Source organism: Rattus rattus, chromosome 15 (genome assembly GCF_011064425.1).
Source record: "Rattus rattus isolate New Zealand chromosome 15, Rrattus_CSIRO_v1, whole genome shotgun sequence".
Classification (NCBI taxonomy): Eukaryota; Metazoa; Chordata; class Mammalia; order Rodentia; family Muridae; genus Rattus; species Rattus rattus.
In genome coordinates this window covers 74282861-74305412 of record NC_046168.1, presented here as the reverse complement: position 1 = coordinate 74305412, position 22552 = coordinate 74282861, and the positions used below count along the sequence as shown (strand labels likewise).

Sequence of the window (22552 nt, the reverse complement as noted above, 5' to 3'; positions counted from 1 at the left end):
ATGATAGTTCTGGCTTTGTTTTCTTGAGGACCCCACAATGCTGACTTTTACAGTGTCTACGCTCATTCACATTCCTCTCTGTAGTGTGCAAGTGTACCCTTTGATGGAATTCTCCTCACATTTTTGTTTCTAGGGAACAAATTGTTAATTAGTATAATTTACCCGTCAATTGTTTTTTAGTGTATGTGCTGCCGAAGCGAACACTCCTGTCAATTTTTTAACCCTCGAGAGTGTTCACTGTTATGAGGAACACAAGTATGCAGTGTCTGCATTCTCATAAGTCAAACTCATCCCAGTTCTTCCCTTCCTGTCCTACAAAATGAACAATGACCAACTGTATTTCGCCTTCTTAGGTCTTCTGGAACTTGGGGTAGCCCTCCAGTCAAATCTTCATGTTGTGCTTACTTCCAAATTTATTTTTAAGTTTTTTTTTTTTTTTTCATTTGGTTAATGAAATTGCTTCTTACTGAGAAGAGTTTGCCTTTGTATAAGCTTTTTCTCTTAGTCAGTGAAGGGAGCCACTGGGATGCTTAAGAAAATAGAGGAGAACAGCTCGTGCCTGGGCGCATGCGCAGGTGCAGGCCCTGCATTTTACAGTTTCCTGGGGCTTTGCTACCCCTGGACTGTAGGATGAGTCCCTCATACTGTCTGCATGAAAGCCCTTTGCTTCCGGTCTTCAGTAGCAGTCTCTTCGGCTTCGCTTTACATTGCAGAGCATCTTTGTCTTACACATTTAAACTTCTTGGTTGGGGAAGTTCGGGTGTTTGGACGAAAAGAACTAAGAAATGGATTAACCAATCTTGACACCGATTTTTAAAACTTTTCTCTTGATATCCAACTCCAGGCAAGATGATTCTCCCCGGCAATGGAGCCAGCTCCACATACTTCTGTGTGATAGTTTGGCCTCTTGATGATTTTCCATTTCTAAATAAAACAATGTCCTGCAGCACGGGTTTATTCCTAAGTATGAATATCCAGGGACCACCTTCGAGGCTGCTTTTTTAGAACATTTGAGCCCACTAAAGTATCATTATTATACATATACGTATACACTTGTAAGTACACCCTGCTGAGATCACTCAGTGTTGCTCATGCATATTTAGGGCTGATCTCCTAGGACTGGTGAATCTTTGGGGGCAGGGGTTGTCCTTGAAGAAGACTTGAGACCCTACCTCACAGCAGCCATTGATTGCCTGTAGTTCTTCTACGAATGAAACCTCTCAAGAATCCCTCGCCTACTCTGCTATGTCAATTGGTGTTGTCATTTTTCAGGTTTTACTTAATCAACCATATGGTTGCGATTTTGATATGACTCCTCTATCATTCCTAGAAAACACCGTCTCAGTGCTCGGACTCTTAAAATTTTTCTACTCCTCTTCCGTGATGTTTTCCTGAGATTTAAGTTTAGGGTTTTTTGTGTAAAATATATCAGTTGGGGCTCGACATCACACAAGTGTTTTCTGTATTTTGACAAGTTGTGACTCTACTCTTGAAATTACTGAATCACTCTGGTGTAAGGAGGACTTTGGGCTCCACATTGCCTGTACCAACACTGCTCTAGGCCTAAGATATTTATCCCCTACAGGCAAACTTTGGAGGGAGCTATGCAGCTCTACAGGACACACTTTGGTCTAGAAGTCAAATCTCTTGTGTCCTCGAAACCTTCCTCTGTCCTTTATCCTATGGTGGTCCATTGATTTCAGTGGCAGAGGCCCAGGATTCTGCATACAGACAAACTGAATGGTTTTGTTTTAAATGGCTGGTTTCACTTACCACCAGATGGCACTCTAGTATTACCAGGGAATGCACATGTGCTAAACCGATGGTTTCATAAACCAGAGGAGAAAACAAACCTGTTGGAGTATATAGGACCACAATTTTCTTTGTAGGGTTGATCAGAAACATCTGCCTAGCAGGAGCATCAGCAAGAAAACAATACACACTCAGAGAGATCATAATCCTTGCTCTGATTGGAACCTTTCTGCTGTAAGTTTTCAAATTGATTGTGAATTGTGGTTGCTACATTAGTGGAAGAATACTTAGGGCATTCTCAAGATTCAGTGTCCAGTCTGTAACTTATTGAAGCCCAATTCTTTATTCATCCCATAGCTTGTAGAAAGTAACTTTAGAGTAATTTTAAGCAGTTTATTTCTGCTGGCTTAAGTCTTCTAGGTAGGCTGTGTGGGAAGAGCGATGTCATTCTTAATACGGCTGTCTTTGCTCAAGTGTCTCTCAGAACAGACAGGTGAAGATCAAAGGGTGCATGAGTCTCTGAATTCACATGACCTTCCTGAAGGATGAATGTTCAACACATAGCATACAGGTGACACCTCCCATCAGGATGTGAAACTTTGATCGTAACCTCTTGAAGAACAAAAGTTGCAAATTAACCAAATTCTAACAGGGGCCATTTTATCCCCATATTCCGAGGTCATTCCTTGTTCCAATCTTTTGCCTTCCTTTTCAACTAGGTTGTTCCTATAAAACTCTATTTTGTTAATAGTAGGAAGAGAAGATTGGTATGAGTCTATGAACTAAACTGAGCCTCAGTTCATAAAGTTGTTTATTAAAAAAAGTCCTACCGAAAAAACAACGAAACAAAAAACAACAAAAGCACCTTGATTTTTGTTTTAAAGGGAAACTCACCAGACAGTGGACAGACAATACTTACTTTGGAACAACTGGAACACTTGGAGATTTGCCTGAAGGAAGCAGAGGAAAAAGCCAAAGCTCTATTGGAACAGGTAATGCCTAACATGGGGCCTGGAAATGTCTACTGCTTGGGCTGCCAGAGAGCAAGTGTAAATGCTTTAACTTCAGACCCATCAACACAGCACAAGTGTACACACACACACACACACACACACACACGTGTGTGTGAACACGTACACACATGCACATGAACCTATGCACATACACACATGATGCACATGAACCTACACACATACACATGACCACTCACAGGCATACACACAGGGACACACACACACACACACACACACACACACACACACACACACCTCCTTCATTTCCATCAACACTTCTTTTAATCTACAGAGAACTTTCAGCCTTTGAAACTGTGTTTTTCCCATTATATTTTATTTGGTTTTCATTCACTACAAGCTCCTCAGGAGTCCAGTGGGCCTTTGCTAAGCACATGGTTTCCCTGAGAAAGCAATGCGTACTTGCAGTATAAACAAATAAACTAAGAGGTAGATGAAACCTAGCAGAACCGCACAGATTCTTCTGGAATTGTTCTAGGGAAGTTGACTCTGCAGAGGGGTCTTCAGATAATGGCTTCCTTTCGGCGTTTTCTAGAACCAAGCAAAGCAGGTCATAAGCGGTGCTTGACCTATGCAGATGCCCTGGACATTGCATAGCAGACGCCCTCTGTACATGACTTGATTTTAGGGACAGTGGGTGTGGGCTATCAGTAATTCTCAACCAGGGTCTCTACCATTTCCTAATAATTCTGTATTTAGGGGAAAAAAAAGAACTAACAAAACCAAACCACAATCAAAATCAGTGAACTCTTTGTTGTGGTGGACTCAGAGTAGAAATCTTCCCAAGTTGGGTCATCCTGTGCGACACAAGGTCACCAATGTCCACCCGTAAAGACAGTGAGTAGAGGGCAAAGGAGAAAAAGCCCCAAATGACAGAAATCTGTATTAATTTCTCATCATGATGGACTGGGGACAGAGTTAGCAAGAGGCTATTTCATGAGGCTTTTAGATTAGCATAGGTATTTATACATTTGAGTCTCACAGGAATGTTTGAGGGACTTGGAAGGAGGAGAGGCTTGTGTGTTATGAGGAGAACTTTAATTGACATGCAAAGGAACCCACACAGCAGCCTTCATTTCCTTTTCACTCTACAAGAAAACTGAGTCCTCTGGGGGCTGCTTACTGTGTACTGACTAAATAGAATCGATGCTGTGGCTTTCCCAGGACTTTCCCAGATCAATGAAACTGGCGTTCCCTTGGGAAAATGTTCATTGCAGATCCATGCCCTGTTGTTTTCCTGAAGTAAACCGCAAATGATAGCAAAACCATGAATTATATAGAAAATAACGATTGACATGAGACTGTCTCAAGCTGCTCCCCATGGAAAGCTAGAGTTTCAGAGCAGCTTTGAATACATAACTAAGAAACACCTACACTAAGATGTCTGTTTATTTTATAACCAAAAGCTTTTTATTACCAATTTTCTCCCCCTACTCTCAGAGACAGGTTGTTGCTATAGACCAATTGGCCTCAAAGTCACTATTCATTCAATGTTGACCTCAAATTCATGGGAATCCTCCTGCCTCAGTCTCCCAAATCCTGGGATTAAAAGTGTGTCTTAATAATCTCAGCTCTGAATTTTTATTAAAATAAGTGAGATTCAATTTATTCATAACACTTGTTTTTCATAAAGTATTTCTACTCGACACAAATAACTCCTAATACTTGAATTCTTAACTGGAAGAATTATTTGTTATTACAGTAAGCAATTAGCTATAGTTTTTCAGCATTTAGAAAATTAAGTATCTACAATAGAAATGAGTTTCATCCAAATTTTTTGTACCTACCATAGTAAAAGGCTAGTGACCTACTTGGGGAAGGAAGGTAGACAAGCAGTTTCTCAAGCAGCTCACAGAGAACAGAATTGGTGGACAGGTAGAGAGGGGATGTGGGTACTTGTATGGCTCTAGTGAACTGCGTGGTAATATTAGGTTTTGGAGTCTGAGCTACTGTCTTCACATAGTTTTCAACATTTAAGACTTGTATGACCAAGAGAATTTAGCTAGAAGCTGGCAACAGTGTGAGGAACAGAAAGAATGATGTATAAAACACATGATTATAAAGATTTCCAATATTGTGGTTTTAATTAATTTGGGCATTTTATTACACTTGGCTTTCTCTACTACTGCTGTGGAAACAGATCAATCAAACATAAACTTGGCTCCCGAAGTGTTCAACCCTGATGCTTCTGCCTTCTGCTCTGACCTTGTCTTTGAGAAGATAAAGGACTATACTTAGTTGAATCTAGAAATACCTAGTGAAAGTCAGAAATAGTTTTGCACGAATTTTAGGTCCTATAACTTGCAAAATGGGGAGTTTCAGTAGTTAAGTGTGTAATCCACACTGGCTGGGAAAGAAACCTCATGATTCCATGCAAGGGTTCGCCCACAGGAAGCCAGGAGGGCACCTCAGCCTTTCCAGGCTATTGTTCCTGTCCAGTAAGGATGAGGCTTAGACAAGACACGTAAAAGCTTATTAGCAGAAGGAATGAAAAATGGCAGAAACAGGCAGGGGAAAAAAAAAGCACAGTGCTTTCATTTCTTAATTTGGGTGGAAAGCTGTGGGAACGTTTATCTTTCTACTCTCAGTAAGACTTTCTGTTCCAGTTAGACATCATTTTTCCTTTAACTGATGACGTGAAGGTTCCATAAGGCTCCAAGTGAACAGAACATTCATATGTTGCTGCTGCTTCCCTGTAGTTTATGTGACATGCATGGTATACACAAAGAAAAGCATTTTACTTTTTCTCCTAGAGTTTCCTAAGCTCACATCTTACATGGCCAGCCATCTGAAATGCACTGTAAATGCTCTTCCGTGAATGAATACAGCGTCTTTCTGTGTTTTCTAAAACTTATATTTATTTGTTTGTTTCTTTAGTGTGTGTGTGTGTGTGTGTGTGTGTGTGTGTGTGTGTGTGTGTGTGCGCGCGCGCACGCGCGCTCAGAGGACAGTTTTCGAATGTTGTTTCTCTGCTCCCACTACGTGGATCCCAAGGATGGAGCTGAGGTGATCAGCTTGGCTGGAAGCACCTTGCTTCCATCTTGCTGGCCTGAGGAGCTAAGTTCTTTCTTGAGTGCCTCAAGAATTCCCAGTGCAGACCTTAGCTTTGCAGCTATTTTGCTTGCCGGACACAGCAGTCCTGTGAGGAGCTCTGTTATAATCCACACTTTCTAGTGAGGGCAACTGACTCAAAACACCCTCATTTCTCCAACGCCATGCAGTCAGGAAATAGTGACCCTGGCATTAGAACTCAAATGTGTTTAATTGACTCTCAAAGATCTTTTAAAAAAATGTTTTCATGGGGTTGGGGATTTAGCTCAGTGGTAGAGCGCTTGTCTAGCAAGTGCAAGGCCCTGGGTTCGGTCCCCAGCTCTGAAAAAAAGAAAAAAAATGTTTTCATTAAGCTTTATTTCATGCAATATATTTGATCAAGTTCCTCCCTCCCCCCAATTACTCCCAAATTCCCTTTTCCTCTTCTCCCTACCTGTATAGTCTCCCTTTTTTCCTTCTCACTCAAAAACAAAACCAAAATAAAAACCTGAAATCAAAACAAAAAATTGGTAAAACAAAATTACCAAAGTAAAGCAAAGAGAAACAACCTGTCCCCCAGTGTCCTATCTCCTCCCAAATACCTTGGAGTTAGTGTTCTGTTGGCCAACTATTTCAGGGTATGGGGTCTATAAGGTATATAGTTTAGATACTCAATGATGCCCCACTGAAGGAAACTGAATTTCCCTTTCCCAGATGGAATCAAGTGCAAACAGATTATTAGTGAGTGGTAGGATCCTGTGTCCACTCTTAGCACTGGGACCCCATCTTGTTTGAGTCTCTGCAGGTCCTATGTCTGCTGCTACAGTCTCTGTGAATTCTTATGTGCACCAGTACTGGTGAGTTGTTGGTCAAAGGGGTCCCGTGAGCCTGCTCCACAACAATAAAATAAAATAAAATAAAATAAAATAAAATAAAATAAAATAAAAACAGCCTATTGCCAAGGCTACTGGTTGCTCTCTACAGCTCGATAATAATAAGGCCCTGTTACTGAAGACAGCCCTCCCAGTCCTTAAGAATGCGTAGACATAAGCCAGTGACACAGAAGACTTTTCTCTACCCTGCCACAGTGAACAGGAAGAATTTATCTTGATCCCTTGACTGGGGTTTTTACCCTTGAGGACTTGTTGAACAAATAGTTTGGCAGGCCCTTCCTCCAAGTTTCTGATTTACTAGATCTGGTGTGGGGCTTAATAATTTACATTTCTATCAAGACCCCATCTGGTTTCAACACAGTTGCTCACCCAGACCTCAAGAGGGTTTTCTTCCCTGTTATCCACCACTCCCCAGCGGTGTGGAGCAGCAGGGTCACTTAGGATTCAGCTTGAGAGCACTAAAGGGACAACCCGGAAAAAGGTGGAGGGTGACTTTTCCTCACATAAAGTAAGTGTGGTGGTTGGTACATGGAGGTCTGAGCTCTGTCTTTGGCATCAACAAATATGGCCTCCATTCTCTCAAGGACCTATTCATAAGCCAGGTAGTGACAGAAGAGGCAAGAGCGAGATAGGAAGTTTCCTCTGGAGACTTCTGGTAACCTCACATACCATCGACCTTGTGTTTGCGTTAGAACTGAGACATACAAGTAATTAACTGTACACACAATTAATAATTGTTTTAGCCATTACCAGCCCAAGTATGAGGACTTTTTTTTTCATTAAGAAAGGGAGAATGGATCTTTCATAGAAAAAGCAATTTCTGCCTCCTTATCTACCCCATTGACCACACTGGTGCACACACAGCTTTGTCCTGGTGAACTCCATGCTCTTCTGAATAAAACAGGCCACGTTCTCAGCACTACCTGCTGAGGAGAGAATTCTTTCACCACCAAATCATCTTGGCACCTTTGACACAAACATTAATAGTCTTGGATGTATTGGTAATCCCTGAACACTAAACACTCTCCCTGGAGCTCCACCTGTGTGACCTTCAGCAGGCACTGCTCTCTGGAAGTCCCAGTTATCATATCGTTCCTGGAAAGATATTTATGCTCTTGGGTGCTTCACGCAGAAGAGAGGCTTCGGTGTCTCAGACTAAGACAAATGAAATGGTCTATTTGCTGTTTCCTTCTAAATACCTGACATCATAGCAATGCATCTCAAAGATGCAGTAGCCACAGAATAGCTTTAAAAGCCTGGAAAGTATTTAAAGCATAGAACAGACATAGGGAATGTAACCAGAATAAAGGATTGTCCTGGGAACCTTGACTCCAATGTTCAGAGGCAATGTCGGCTAAATACAGAGCTCAGTTAGCAGACAGTGATATGCACTGAACTCTAGGATTCCTAACTAGAGTTTCCTCTGCTGTCTCTGTATCCTCTTCCCCTGGACTCAGTCTGACTGCAAAATCCCCCTGTGGGCACTACTGACTTGGAAAGTTGTTAAAGTCGAGACCATGACAACTTTAGTTAGCTAGCTTTCCATGTTGCTGAGGCTGGACCTTCTGTTTGTTGTTCTGCGTAGTTTTCCACTTCACAAATATTTACTGAACACCGTGCTGAAAAGAGGAGGCACAGCACTGAACAGACTGGCAAATTCTCACTCAGAGAAGACATTCATGTGGGAGGGGCTCGGCACTGACACATCCATGCTGAAAGCGCAGAGCTTCCAGTGCTCTTGTGGCTGGGCCAAGCTAAAGAAAGCCTGGGGTGGGGGTGGAGGGTGTCCTGCCTCGGAAGCCTCCATATTGAGATTAACCAGTGGGCTCTTGACCTTGAGAAAATGGAGATTGTAGCCCATTCATATTCTTTCTGCGTGTCTGTTTATGTATGTCTTTGTCCCTATTTCTCTCTGTCTTTATCTTTCTCTGACTCTGTCTGTCTGTCTCTGTCTCTTTGTCTCTCTCTGTCTCTCTCTCTGTCAGTCTCTTTCTCTCTGTCTCTGTCTCTGTCTCTGTCTCTCTCTCTCTCTCTCTGTGTGTGTGTGTGTGTGTGTGTGTGTGTGTGTTATTCTTATGTAAGAAATGAAACAATGAGACCTAAGGCCCAGTTTCCGCCTTAGATTCTTATTGGGGCCTCCGGTTTTAGGTTTTATCTTCCACACTAAGTTCCCAAAGCAGACGGGACATTTCTTTCAGGACTTCTTTGGCAGGAGTGTGCAATAAACAATGAAATGGAGCTCAAGTGGCAGCTGGTGGGTGGAAGGGAACAGATCACAATGGAAGATCGGGGAGGATCCTGCAGTTTACCTTCTCTTAGGAGTTTCATCAGCGGCTAATATGCAACCTTGCTTCTCCAGCATTTGTATGTGCATTATTATTTAGCTTGGACAAGAAAGAAAGAGAAACCTGAGGGATTAGCATGTCATGTTTGATCTTAATAACCAAGAAGTAATTAAGCATTTTGTATCAAAGACTTTATGTATCTTCCCATTATTTTCCTCTCTCCAATTTTAATGTTGGATAATTTTTTAGTTATAGAAAGAACATTGATGTCTAGCAAAGTTTTAGACACTGAATGTCTAAAAGTATTTTGGTGTGCACTGGGATTGTGACCAAATAAAATAGTCCTAGGTCATCTTTACTGTTTGGATGCAACGACAGGTCCCCTGAGTCAAGTGCGTTTGAGATATTCCTTCTGGAAATGCTCAGAAATCGTGTTCCACGTACCAGTATGAAAGCCAGAGGTTTTATGAATGAGTTTCTGTTCCCTGATCTAGTTTGAAGTCAACTTTTAATGCAATAAAAAGCTCACACATTCAGTTTGGTTTGCAATGGGTTTCTTTGCCACTAAGAAGTCTTGTAATGTGGAGCCTCATTGGGTGAGTCTGGGTTAATCAAAGTTTTGACTGATTTTAGAGCCTCTTTAATTATAAAGTCTAGCTCCCTCCTTTTAAAGCAGATCCTAGTCTTTACTCTGTGACTGGGTTCTTGGGTATAAATTGGACAATGTATGGGCAGAAATTCAAGTCCCTGAAGAGATTTTTTTGTTTTGTTTTGAATGGAATCAGGCGCAAGAACAGAATGGCTTCTGTTGTTGTCACAGGCTGGCTGAGTGGACTGCTAGCCTGTTACATAACTGAAGACTTCCTTTTGCTTGTAAATGTCAAGATCAAACTGAGGTCAGTTTTAAATAGCTGACTGGGTGCTAATTAATGTGATTTTCCTATATGAGGAAAAGCAAAAGTCCTTGTCCCTTAGGAGTCATGGTTTTGTTGATAAGAGCAGATAACTTTCACATGGACTTTACCTCTTTTTTTCTTTATAATGCTTCTTCTGCAAAGATAAACTCAGTTTTCTTAGTGTTTGCTAGTAAAATAAAAGTTAATTCTTCCTCTGCTATAGTAAAATACCTGAGGGTGAGTGCTTATCTATAAGGAAAGGAAGCTTATTTAGCCAATAGTTTCAGGTGATCTGAAGTATGGTATCAACATCCTTTTAGCCCTGGTGACAGACTCATGTTGGATCATATCACAATGGCAAAAACTTACAGGACAGTGGTGAGTGGTGTATACACAAGAAAGATTGAGAGCAAATGCCAGTTTTGCTTAGAACAACATTGGCAGGAATTCTCTGGTTCTGCAGGACTTAAGCTTCCTGTGTGAGGCAGACACTATTCCTATTCTTTAGAAGATGTAGATCCCACGCCCCAACTCCTTGCCAGCAGACCCCACCCCTTAACAGTCTCCTTACTTTCGCAGCAGAAACCACTCTGGGAGTCTGTGCACCCTGCACACATATCTGTCAGGTGTCAGGGTTAAACCATACCTCAACCATAACATTTAGGCTCATCCTTTCATTCACTTATTTCTTCTTCCGAAAATATTGAACGTGTGAGCTAGCATTCTTCTAAGTATCCCCATATAATAACTCGTACACTTTTCCAACATTCCTATGTAGCTGTATGCTCTTTTGTTCATGTAAGCCTTCGGTGGACTCACAAGCCTCTTGTCTGCCCTTCTCCACTCTCCCTTGGTTACTTGGTTACTTGGTTCAGGGTGCACACTGCTGAGAAAGCCAAGTCTTTATTGTCCCGGATTTCTTCCTGCCCCTAGACATGACACCTGTTAAAGAGTTCCCTCAAGGTTGCCAGAGACAACTCAAGTGCTACCTCTCTAACACATCAGCTTTCTACCACAAACCTGGTCCTTGCTCCACATCCCCTAGGTAATAGTAGTTGCCACTTTATACCTCATGGCTAAAATGAGAACGCTGTGCTCCTTGGGTCAGTTCTGCTTCCACACCTTACAAGTACAATGGATAACCCTCTCCTCAGGAGAGTTAGCCAACACCCTCTTATCTCAACCAGGACACCAACAAAAGACTCAAACAATTCCATTCAAGAGTTCCTTGGTAAACCATTGAATGAGGGGGTTACTTGCCCATAAGTTTTCAGTAGAAAATCTCCCATCTTCTGGAACTTGAATTTTTGTTCTTATCTTGTCCAATTTATACCCAACAATCCAGTAATGGAATGAAGAATAATGCCTGGTAGAAGGAATGTTGTTAGCTTGTACAATGAAAGAGCCTCTCCTTCAGAAGGAAAGTTAATGGTCCCAACCCTGTCAGGTCTCCTGTGGGTAATTATAGCCACTGACAGTTGAAGAGAGAGAGAGCCGTTGGCTATATTAAACCTGGAAGACAGCTGGTTCACGTTATTCTGAGTTATGCCTTCCATGTTGTTTTGGATCCATTTTTTCCTGTTTCCACCATTATTGCCCCTTTCAGGCCATCCTCTGTAGCAGCAACTTATCCCTTATGGTCCTTGTTTAGTGACTTACCTGTATTGCACCTGGCATAAAACCTGTCAACACCTCACATTTCTTCTCAGCTTAAAATCCAAACTTAGCACCTCTCTGCTGATGAAGTCAGCTCTGTGTTCGTAAATGTATCTCATGTTTGTTTCTCCCAAGTTTGTCTTCCAATATTCCCTGAAAACTATTCTTAGCATTTTCTTTTCCTATGGTTTTTGTTTTTTATGTGTATGAGTTCTTTGCATGCATGTACATAAATGTACATGTGTGCCTGGTACCCATAGAAATCAGAGGAGGATATCAGATCTCCTAGAACTAGAGTTATAGATGGTTGTAAACCATGATGTGATTGCTGGTAACCAAACCTTGGTCCTCTGCAAAACCAACAGGTTCTCTGAGGTACAGAACTACACCATTCACAATGCCTCCAATGTACCACCTGTTCTCTTTAAGACAAAAAAAAAAGAGCGCATTCCTCAGAATCAAACTTTAACACACTCTTTCCTTTTGGCTCTGTTGGGAAGTTCACTGTTCCATTCCTATGACCTTTTCTTATCCTTTCTCCTGATTGACAAAGCCTCAAGAAACCTTTCCAGATCTTTTAGACACCACTTCCTCCATAAGGAGAACATGAGCTTTGACATCAGAGAATCCTGACTTTTTTTTTTCAGTCACAACACAACTGTTGGTGTTGACATGTAGGCAGTGGGAATCGAGGACAGGTGTGAGGTGTGGAGGCAAATTCAGGTTTGTATCTAAGAGACCAAGTTGATGCTCCTGAGAAGGACAGATCAATGTATAGGTACTTGTGAAAGTCTAGTTGGAAAATGGTGAGGATCTAAGACAGTGATAAAGGGGAGAACACAAGACGAGAAATACCAGCGGTGTTTAGCGATTATCAAAGTAAAAGGAGGGTTCAAGACTGGTCTTCTAGATGCAGATGGCTGTGATCTGAGGTTCACTGTCTTATCTGTGAACCTTTACATGAAAAGGTTTTGTGTTTCCCAAGAAAGGCTCCATGGAGGCTCATGCTATGTGCTGTTTCCCTATCAAAGTTTGTGACTTGGCTTATTTAGATGATCGAGATTTCAGCCTTTGAAGTTTCATGATAGTCTTAAACCCACTCTTAGAAATAGTTTTTTTTTCCCTTATACTTATTTTCAGTCCCAAGAGTTTCAGGGAGAAAATGTTGGGAGAATATGTGTTTTGGGTATAAAGATCCTGTTTACCAACCATGTGACAGTTCAGTGTTTACATCTGGAGCTATACAAGTGTCAGTTCATTGAAGTTATTTATTTACAATAAGTGGATACAATAATGCCGAACAGCAGTCTGGGGATGGTTTATTAAATGAGCTTCCAAGGATCCTGGGAGTGGCTATCTTCAAATGTAGAGCTATTCACCTTACATTATCAATAAGTTAAGTCATTAATACTATCATCTTCTGATGAGAAGACATGAGTATCCTCTGTCTACACAACACTTTGAACAAAGAAGTACGTCTGGAAATCTGCTGTCCCCTACAAAGAAAGATATTATGATTTGGAAAGTGGAAAACAATATCATTCTTTTAATATTATTTTGCTGTTGTTGTTGGTGGTGGTGGTGGTGGTGATGATGATGACGACGATGATGATGATGAAGATTTTTGTTTTGTTTGTTTTTGAGTGAGGAACTCACCACATAGTCATGGCTGGCCGAGAACTCAACTAAGTAGACCAGGTTGGTCTTGAATCTGTAGTGAGCCAAAAATGAGAAATGAGAGCTCATCATTCCTCTGAGAAATAAGGGTAGAGGTGGATACCATCATGCTCAGCTGTAAAAGCTGGTTTTAATTAAAATATGTTCTTATGTTCGCATATTTGGTATTTATTTTTTGAAATGAACCAGTGGAAGTATTTTTTAAAAAGATCGTTTTTACTCTTAATACCAAAAACCCCAGTAGATAAAACCAATATAACGAAAGATCTTTATGAGCCTCCATATTTACTTAGGATATTAAAAGTTCCCATATTTTTAAAATCAAATTGATTTTAAGTTAAAATATAAGCACACAATTTCCTACGATTCCCCTTTGTTCCTATAGCCCCTCCCATGACCCTTTCCTCAATCTCTCCCAGGAATACCCCTCACTCTCCACAAATTCATGACTCTTTTTCCTTTGATTGTTATTGCTACACACACACACACACACACACACACCATAAAATACAACCTGGTGAGTCTGTGTTTGTAACTTCCAGGGCTGCCCACTTGGCGTGAGGTAACCAGTTAAGGAGCTCTCTCGTTGGAGGGTATTAATTCTTTCTCATCTCTTCTACTTGCCTTCTTCTTTGTCTAGGGCTGAGGCCCCGAGAGTTTTTCCATTTTCAGATTATCTTACCTAGGATGGTGTCATTTGTCATTAAGGTCTTGTCTAGACAGCCATATTGTTTAGCTTCCCTGTCAGTTATAGAGAACAATCTCACAGCAGACTTCCTTGTCCTTTGACTCTTACAATCTTTCTGGCCTTAGATGCAGGAGTTGTGTTGAAGATGCAGCCATTGGGGCTGGGCAGTTCTTGATCAGTTATTTCTGCATTTTGACCAGCCATGGTTTTCCCCAATGCTCTCTCTCTGTTGAAAAGACAAGCTTCTTTGATGGGGTGGGGTGGGGTGGGGTGGGGGTACAAGCCACATTTGTCTGTGGATAAGTTTTACAATGCAGTTAGAAAATATGCCTGTCTAGTGAAGGGGCAGTAATAGATTCCCTTCTAAGATAATTGACCTCACTAGCCCCAAGTAGTTGTCTCAATTTACAAACTAAAACAAAACGAAACAAAAAGGTTCTCAGGGGAAAAAAAAACTGTTTAAAAGATGCTGGTTTTTATGTACAGCAATGCCAACCAAACAGAGCTTCCAGGGACTAAGCCACTACCCAAAGACTATACATGGACTGACCCTGGACTCTGACCTCATAGGTAGCAATGAATATCCTAGTAAGAGCACCAGTGGAAGGGGGAAGCCCTGGGTCCTGCTAAGACTGAACCCCAGTGAACTAGACTGTTGGGAGAGGGAAGCAAGGGGGAGGGTTGGGAGGAACACCCATAAGGAAGGGGAGGGGAGGGGGATGTTTGCCCGGAAACCGGGAAAGGGAATAACACTCGAAATGTATATAAGAAATACTCAAGATAATAAAAAAAAAAAAAAAAAAAGATGCTGGTTTTGTGATGATGTAGCACATGATTTAGGAGCATGTTTTGTTTAGGCTCATGACTCATGATTGAAATCACTTTATATAAAATGCAAAGGAAATTGAAGTAGGTTTTATTGATACACCACATAATGGTAAGCAGAACCCTTATAGCAGGGATTGAATCCCCTCCATGGCTGATAAACATGGGCTACTGATTACTAAATAACTGGACAAGAAACATTCCCCAATTAATAAGAGAGAATCAATGAAATAAAAATATTCCTATTCATCATGCAAAGACCATGCACCCTAAAAGAACCACCCACACCGGGAGACTGTGTTTTTCCAAACCACTCTCCTTCCCACTAAATATTGTGTGCATCTAAGTTTCCCAGTGGCTGTTTTGTCCTCCCCCATTAGAAAATTCTCTTCTCCCACTGCCTGTCCTCGGCTTCTTAAGCAGATTTTCACAACCCTGGCCCACTCAGACATGCCCTCAGTTGATACTGCATTGTTGATACTGATGGGAGCATTTTTAATTCAGAGATGAACTGTGCCCTTTTCAGAGTTGTGTAAGGCAAGCAGAGGTCAGAGCCCTGCTGATTTAGCTTAAGGTGGCTGCCAGAGCCTTGGTTTCAATGGTGGCGTGGGAGAGTGTTCAAGGGAAATTACCTCCATGGAGTATGCCTTAGTTTGGCGCATGCCTGCAGAGTCAGGGTGGTTTGTTGAAAATAACTGACTTCTAGGTATAGAGTACAGGTACCAATGATGAAAATCCTGAGAATACACACAGAACATAAAATTTAAAAAAGAAAAGAAGATCCCTGTCTGGCCACACAAATGGAGAAATATTGAATAGGTTTGGACTTTTATTTCAAGTTTTAGGACTTCTGTATGTTCCATATTGTCTGTACTCTATGTCATCCATCTTGCGATATGTTGCTTCAGTTTTTTGTGTCTGTGTTTATGTGGGGTATCCAATAACAAAGAAATAAACCCCACAGACTCTGTCCTTTCACTGCTTTGTCTCCTGTTAAGCATGTGCCACACCTGGGTTCTCTTTGTAACAAAAGGGGATGTGTCATCCTAAGACTGAGTCTTCCCCACCCGTTTCCCATCATTTATTAATAAGTCTTGATTGTTCTATTTTCTTTGGGGTTTTAACAGACTCTGAAGTAGCAGCGAGTTGAACTATAAGTCAATCTATCCCAGTGGAAACAGCCACTCCCTGCTTTAAAACTCATCTGGGACAGTAGCCTTCTTCATTCAAAGAGAGCCACTCTGCAGTTCTTACCCTCAGGGAGGCTTTTCTGAAAATCCTTAATTTAAATCCATCAAACTGACAGGTAGGGACTTTAGAGCAGGGACTGCCCCTTGTCTTGGGGGCAGAGGCAATCAAAGATATCAAGATACATTTTTCCCAATCTGACGATCAGGAAGGCAGCTCCTGAGGCTCATTGTGGAGTTGCTTTGAGAATGTATCCTGCTTAGGGACTTTCTGTGTCCTAGCAATGGGCTCCTGGTCTCTACAGTGAATCTGCAGTCAGTTCATTTATGGGCTCTAGTCTTGTGGACAAGAAAATTTTCACTCATGACCAGAGTTTCTTCTCTAATGTCTTAAAGTTTTGTAAGGCTGTCAGATGGATGGACAGACTGGTGGATGTCCTGAGGGAGATACATACATACATGCATGCAAGCATATATCAGGAACATACATATGCCTGTGTAGTATGGAGGGTTCATTGGCAGCAATATGCCAACTACTTCTTCTTTCCTTGATATCCCCGGACAAGACAAATCCAGGTTACTTATGCCAATCTTAATTGCTATTATCAACTCTCAGATCACATATTACATAGCACACAGTAACTTTTATCAATTGTCTACCTCCTATATCTATCTATCTATTTGTTCATCTGTTTGTCTAATATATCATCCATCTATCTATCTATCTATCTATCTATCTATCTATCTATCTATCTATCTATCTATCTATCTCTATCACATATCTACTATCATCTATCATCTGTCTACCTAAGTGTCTACCTTCTACCTGTCATCTATCAATCTACCACCTGTCTATCACCTGTCTATCACCTATCTATCTGTCTGTCTGTCATCTATCTATCACACACACATATCTATATCTATATCTATATCTATAATCATCTATCTGTGTGATAGGACACTTGCAAAGGAATTAAAGGGCTAAACAGCAGAGTTCAGTAAGTTTCCCAGAAGACTGAGAGGCAAAGATATGCAAAGATAGTCTCTTCAGGAACAGGGTAAGAAGCCCAGTCTGGTGGTTTGCTGTGCTCCCTAAGTCCTGGCTTACAGAGCCAGGGCAGAGCTTCAGAGGCATGGTGTGGAGGAAACTGCAGAGGTAAAGGGCAGGTCCAGGTCCAGATGATGGATTAAGCAGATGAGTTAATGGCAGGTCCAGACAGATTCATGTGTAGTTAGATGGATGGATAGTGATTTGAATAAGTCATGTCGTTGGCAGAGTCTAAACAGAGAGCACAGTTTTCATGGGGTGGTCAGAGATAGGCCAGTTGGGTGTCATCCTGGTTCCTCCTCTTTATGAGGTTCAGTGAGGACATCATACCCTTTCCTCAGTCTACCTTGCCTGACAATCTAGCTGACCTGACTTTCCTGATAAAATTGTCCATATGCTCCTATAGTCCCAATTTTCTTTGATAAATTTATAGGCCTGGACTTTTAAGACTACATTTTAATACTACATTTTAAGACTACATTATGTATCATTAGGGCCTTTGTGGGTGATGCCAGACAAATAGTGCTGTTTGTATGTCCACCAAGGTATACGTATGTCCACCAAGATAAAGAACCTCTATTTTCAAAATGGAGTTAAATGCTGTCTCTAAAATGGAGTCTCTGAGTGCAAGGCATAGTCTACAAAAGTCACTGTTTTACAAAGTAGGGCACACTTAGTTTTCTTTTTTTTTTTTTCTTTTCTTTTTTCGGAGCTGGGGACCAAACCCAGGGCCTTGCGCTTGCTAGGCAAATGCTCTACCACTGAGCTAAATCCCCAACCCCACACTTAGTTTTCAACAGAAAATCTTTAAGAATTATTTTTTGTTTGTTTGCCTAAGGGTTAGGCTCTGTAAGTTAAAATAAAGATTTACAGCTGTTGTTTTGAGTACATTTAAGTTTGTGTATTGGGCACTTTCTTCTGACAAGAATAGCCTTGTGTTTGTCTGTCTGTTTGACTTATACTACGTCTGATATCATGCTGACTTCAGTGCCTCACAACTTGATGTTGCTGCTTTTTAACTTTTACACCCAAATACTGACCCTTGTAGCCAAGGCGATGAGTCACCTCACCTTTTCCCATGTCTCTTCATTTCCCTCTAGTATTACCTGCATGTGTGTGCACTTATGGATGGACACGCCCATACATACCCACACACACTAAATGAAAATTTGGAATCTTTGTGGCTAGACCTCTATATTTCTATTACTATTTGGCCTTTAGGTGAAGATGTCCCTACATTTTCATGAAGAGCTTAAGTTGCCTGTGATGTGCAGGGTTTTCTTCCTCTCAAACAGTTTGGGTGTGCTCTGAGTTGAATTGTGTCCCCTTAAAATCCATTTGTTGACACTCTAACTCGATGTAGCTGAGAATATGGTTATACTTGGAAATGGGCTCATCGTTGATATACTTGGCTGAGATGTGGCTGCCCATTAAGAGAGTGAGCAAGCTTTCCATCTAAAATGATGGGACCCCAATTAAGAGAAATTAATTAATTAAGTAAGTAAGTAGAAATGGTGGATGTAGATATTCTTGTGGGAGAAAGTCATGCAAATATGAAAGCAGATACCAAGGGGAATTTTCTATCAGCTAAAAAGGACCAGAAATTGCCAAAAAACAAAACAAAACAAAACAAAACAAAAACAAAAACAAAAAAATCCACCAACAGGGAAAGAAAAGAAACAGAATCAGTTCTTCCTCATAGCCCAAAGGAGCAGTCTAACCAGCTGACACTTAGATACAGCCTTCATCCTCTAAAGTAGGAGACAGTAGATCCTGCTGTCTATGCTTATGTGGTCCTCTGCAGCAGCTGTGGTACCCTAACACAAGAGTAACTCTGCTCTCAGTTGTGTCCTGAAATACTATTTTAATTGTACATAAACACAGAGGTGCTTGGGAAAAAAAACCGTTAAAGGCAAATCATTAATGAATCCAAACATCTGTTTTCAATTGTCTAAGACTCAGGATAGGCTGGGGAATTTGTTCTTTCTCTTAAAGCACGTTTAAATTAGTTCAAATTGGTTTTGTGAGTCAAAGTGAATCTTCAGGCATCAGGTTCCCTCCCGTCCACAGGTGGGATAAGAATTATTGTGGCTCTCTATTTCATTTCTTATTTATTGCTGCAGAGTTGTATAATGTGTAATAATGGTTGCATATAAAGCGCTTAGCACATGGGTAGCCTTTGTTTTCAAGGTTTTTTCCTCTATAAACTGAGCTTTGCAAAACTTGGTTAGATTTTGGGTTCAAGCAATTTTGAGAAAAATCTATTCATACAATTACTTGCTGAAAATCTATGTGTAGGTTGTGGAGCAGAAGGAACACAGACAGGAAGGGATAAATGAACCTGTAATTCCACATTACTTAATACGATGATTTTAGCAATTGCATTTGATGACTGCATGAATGTCCAGTCTTAGATTGCTCCATGGCTTCAACTACATTTACTGAAAGGGAGGAAGGCACTTTGAGCTCAGCAATTCTAAGATGCCTAGGCATATGATCAAGTAAGATATTAAGCAAATTTCTCAATATGTGTGTATATGTATGACTGATAATTGAGTGGCTGATTATAAAAAGGTATTGAGAATTATTAACATATAATTAGTGTTTAAGCCACAATTGTCAGCAGGGTTACATAGAGGTCTCTACATGCCTGTGCACAAAGCAGAGAGCAGTGCCCAAGACCAAGCCCTTTGATTTCTACAGTCAGAAAGAGTTCAGCCAAAGCTACAGAAAAAAAATGCAGAAAATGTCCTCGAGGCAGAAAGAGGAGAGTGTTTAAAAAGGCTTGGAGTCCTCAGATGTGCAATATTTTATACTGTGACGTTGAATACAATGACCAGAAAATTGAGAATGGTAGAAACTTGACACAATAAGGACCTATAGAGCACAGAAGGGTAGAAGCCAGACTAAAATAGAGGTGTAATTGAAGGTTGCCTCAATTGCCTCGAGCTGAAGACTTTTTTCCATAATCATTTGTATGTGTATGAAGGAGAAAGGGGGAAGAGTGAAAGAGAAAGATGGGCGGGAAAGGAGAAAGGTGTGGTGGGAAGCCAGTGACAGGAGGTGAGGTATCTCTGAAAATCTAATGTAGGATTCAGACTTCAGGACTGTCTCTACTTCCCAGTGAGATGAGTTGGTGAATTATGTTAAAGCCAATTTGCTTTAACCCTCTAAAGTACAACTGATGCGGTCTTGAGAAATCAGTGCCACTTCACTGAAGAAATCCTCTAGTTCTTCTCTTAGATATAGGCATGCGGAAGAGAAGGAAGGTTCCCAATGGCCAGTTAGAGCAAGCAGTTGTTCTATGTCTAGTCACTGCAAGGCCAGGATAATGCAGCCTTGCTTCATAAAAAGGGTACAACAGGACAATTGCCACAGCTGGTGACAGCTACAGATTCTTTTTCCTTGCCCATGTTGCCCTATCTTCTGTATATTGGGCACATTAGGCATGACACATTTTAAATTTGGTTTGGGAGTGGCATGTCATGAGGATTCTTATGTGTCTGTCATTCCATGGGGGACTAAACCCCCATGTGTGAAGTTTGATGAAGTAAGTTGATATGATTTTGTTGTGCCTCCTTTGGGGAAGGGGTAGGTGCATTTTGTAATAAATACAGAGTATGTGCATTGTACTATGTGGGAACATTTTGGACAATCCATATATTAACACATGTTTGTACACACACATATGTATGAATATACTTGCATGTTTGTGTAATGAATATATGTGTATTTTAATATATGTATGTCTGTGTGATGGTATAAACAAGACTAGCTTCCATGGGCTCATATGCTCTAATAATTGATCCCAGTGTTTAGAAAGGATTAGGAGGTGCGACCTTGTGGGAGGAGCTATGTAACTTTGAGGTTTCCAAAACCCATACCATTCCTAATATCTCTCTCTGTCTATTTTCTGCTTAAGGATCAGGCTGTAATCTCACATTTATGGCTTCAGCACCAGACCTGCCTGATTCCATGGTCCCTGACATAATGTTCATGGACTCACCCTCTAGAACTCTAAATCCCAATAAACTCTTTTTACTATAAGTTGCCTTGGTCATGGTATCTCATCACAGCAGTAGAAAAGTAAGCAAGACGGTGTGGATGTACATGCACATAGAATAACATTGTAATTGTGCTGAGTATCCACATGGTGAGCTGTAATTGGCCTGTTCCTGGAACTGCCACTGTTGGACTCTAGTCTCATAATAACCCAGGACTGTGAATCATGGTGCTCATGGCTAGAAGAACGAACCTTAAGGATATGACTTAGGTCCAGTTAGTGATAGCCCATCTTTTTGACTGTAAAGATTGATCCTGAAGAAACGATATGGCCTAAGATGTCGAAGAGAGTTCTTTTTCAATTTTTCATGGAAAATGAATTGTCTCACTGTCGAGTCTGTAGATAGGTAGGTAGTATTTCTGCTGTGTGAAGACAGCCAGTTTACATTGGGAAATAATGGGGCCAGCACAGGCATAGGACTGAGATATAGAAACAGGAAGACATAGGGTAAGTTGACTCCTTTTGAATATGGAGAGTCTATCTGTGAATGAAACACTGGCTACCTCTGACTCTCCAGTGCTACTCTCCAGATCAATTTTGTGTCTCTTGAAAGAGAAAATATGAATGGATGCTTGTTTGAAGATGTTTGACTGAGCAAGAAGCAAGGAAATGGGTGGTAACTGAGGGAGAAGAGAAGGGAGGAGTTCAATGACATTGTTCATTTGTGGGAAATTATATTTTCATATGGTGAGCAGAATCACCTAGGAAGGGTAATACAGAAAACATAGAGTGGATTGGGTGATGTCAGAGAAAAAGACAGCAGAGGCAAAAGCTTTGTGACAAGAAGAGATAATGAAATTTAAAAGGATGGCCTTTGGAAATATGAAGAACATCTCTGTCGATCCATTGTGGATGCTTTTCACAAAGCAGAAACTCAGTTAACAATGCAACAAGCCTGGCTACCATCTCACACAGCAGCAAGGCCAGAGGAGGGATGCTTCGGGGCTAATTCAGTCAGTCAGGAGTACTCACCCAGAGTATGAATACTGTTCACTTCTGTCTTACCTGCTTCTATACACCTAAATGTACCACCTTGTAAGACTCCTGCAACAAAGTCAAGTAAGTACCACATGCAGGTGAGACAACATCTTGGAACAGTCTTTTCAAAACTCTGGGAAAATTCCTCTCTTCAAGCTTCAGCTGTCTCTACTGTATTCTATGGCTGTTTCTAAAATAGTGACTGTGCCTGCGTGTCAGGCAAACATGGCAGCTTATTTCAGCCATGATTCAAGTGCTGGGCTGGGCAATGCCAAGTTCCTTTTCACGTGTGGCTTCTACATTCTAATTGAGTTTTGGTTCAAGGGATAAGTAGGGGGAAAGCTATCAGAAAAAAGGATTACTTTGGTTCTCCGTATTTTGTAGGATGTATTTTTGGCATAGAGTGTGGTCTGCTATAGAAAAGGCTCTGGGGCATAGTGAGAAGAATGTCTGCTCCATTTGTGCTCAATGAAATGCTGTCTTTATGTCTGCTGATGCAGTTAAGTCAAAGGTTTCTTTGTTGGTCTTTAGTGGATGACCGAC

At 41.1% G+C, this 22552-nt stretch overlaps 1 protein-coding gene across 1 annotated transcript in view; it reads left to right on the top strand.

The window, feature by feature from the left end:
- Ccdc192 (coiled-coil domain containing 192) overlaps positions 1-22552 on the top strand; it is a 195931-nt gene that overhangs the window by 24997 nt on the left and 148382 nt on the right. The window contains 1 exon segment of the mRNA XM_032885914.1: positions 2637-2744. Coding sequence (XP_032741805.1) covers positions 2637-2744 — 108 coding nt within the window.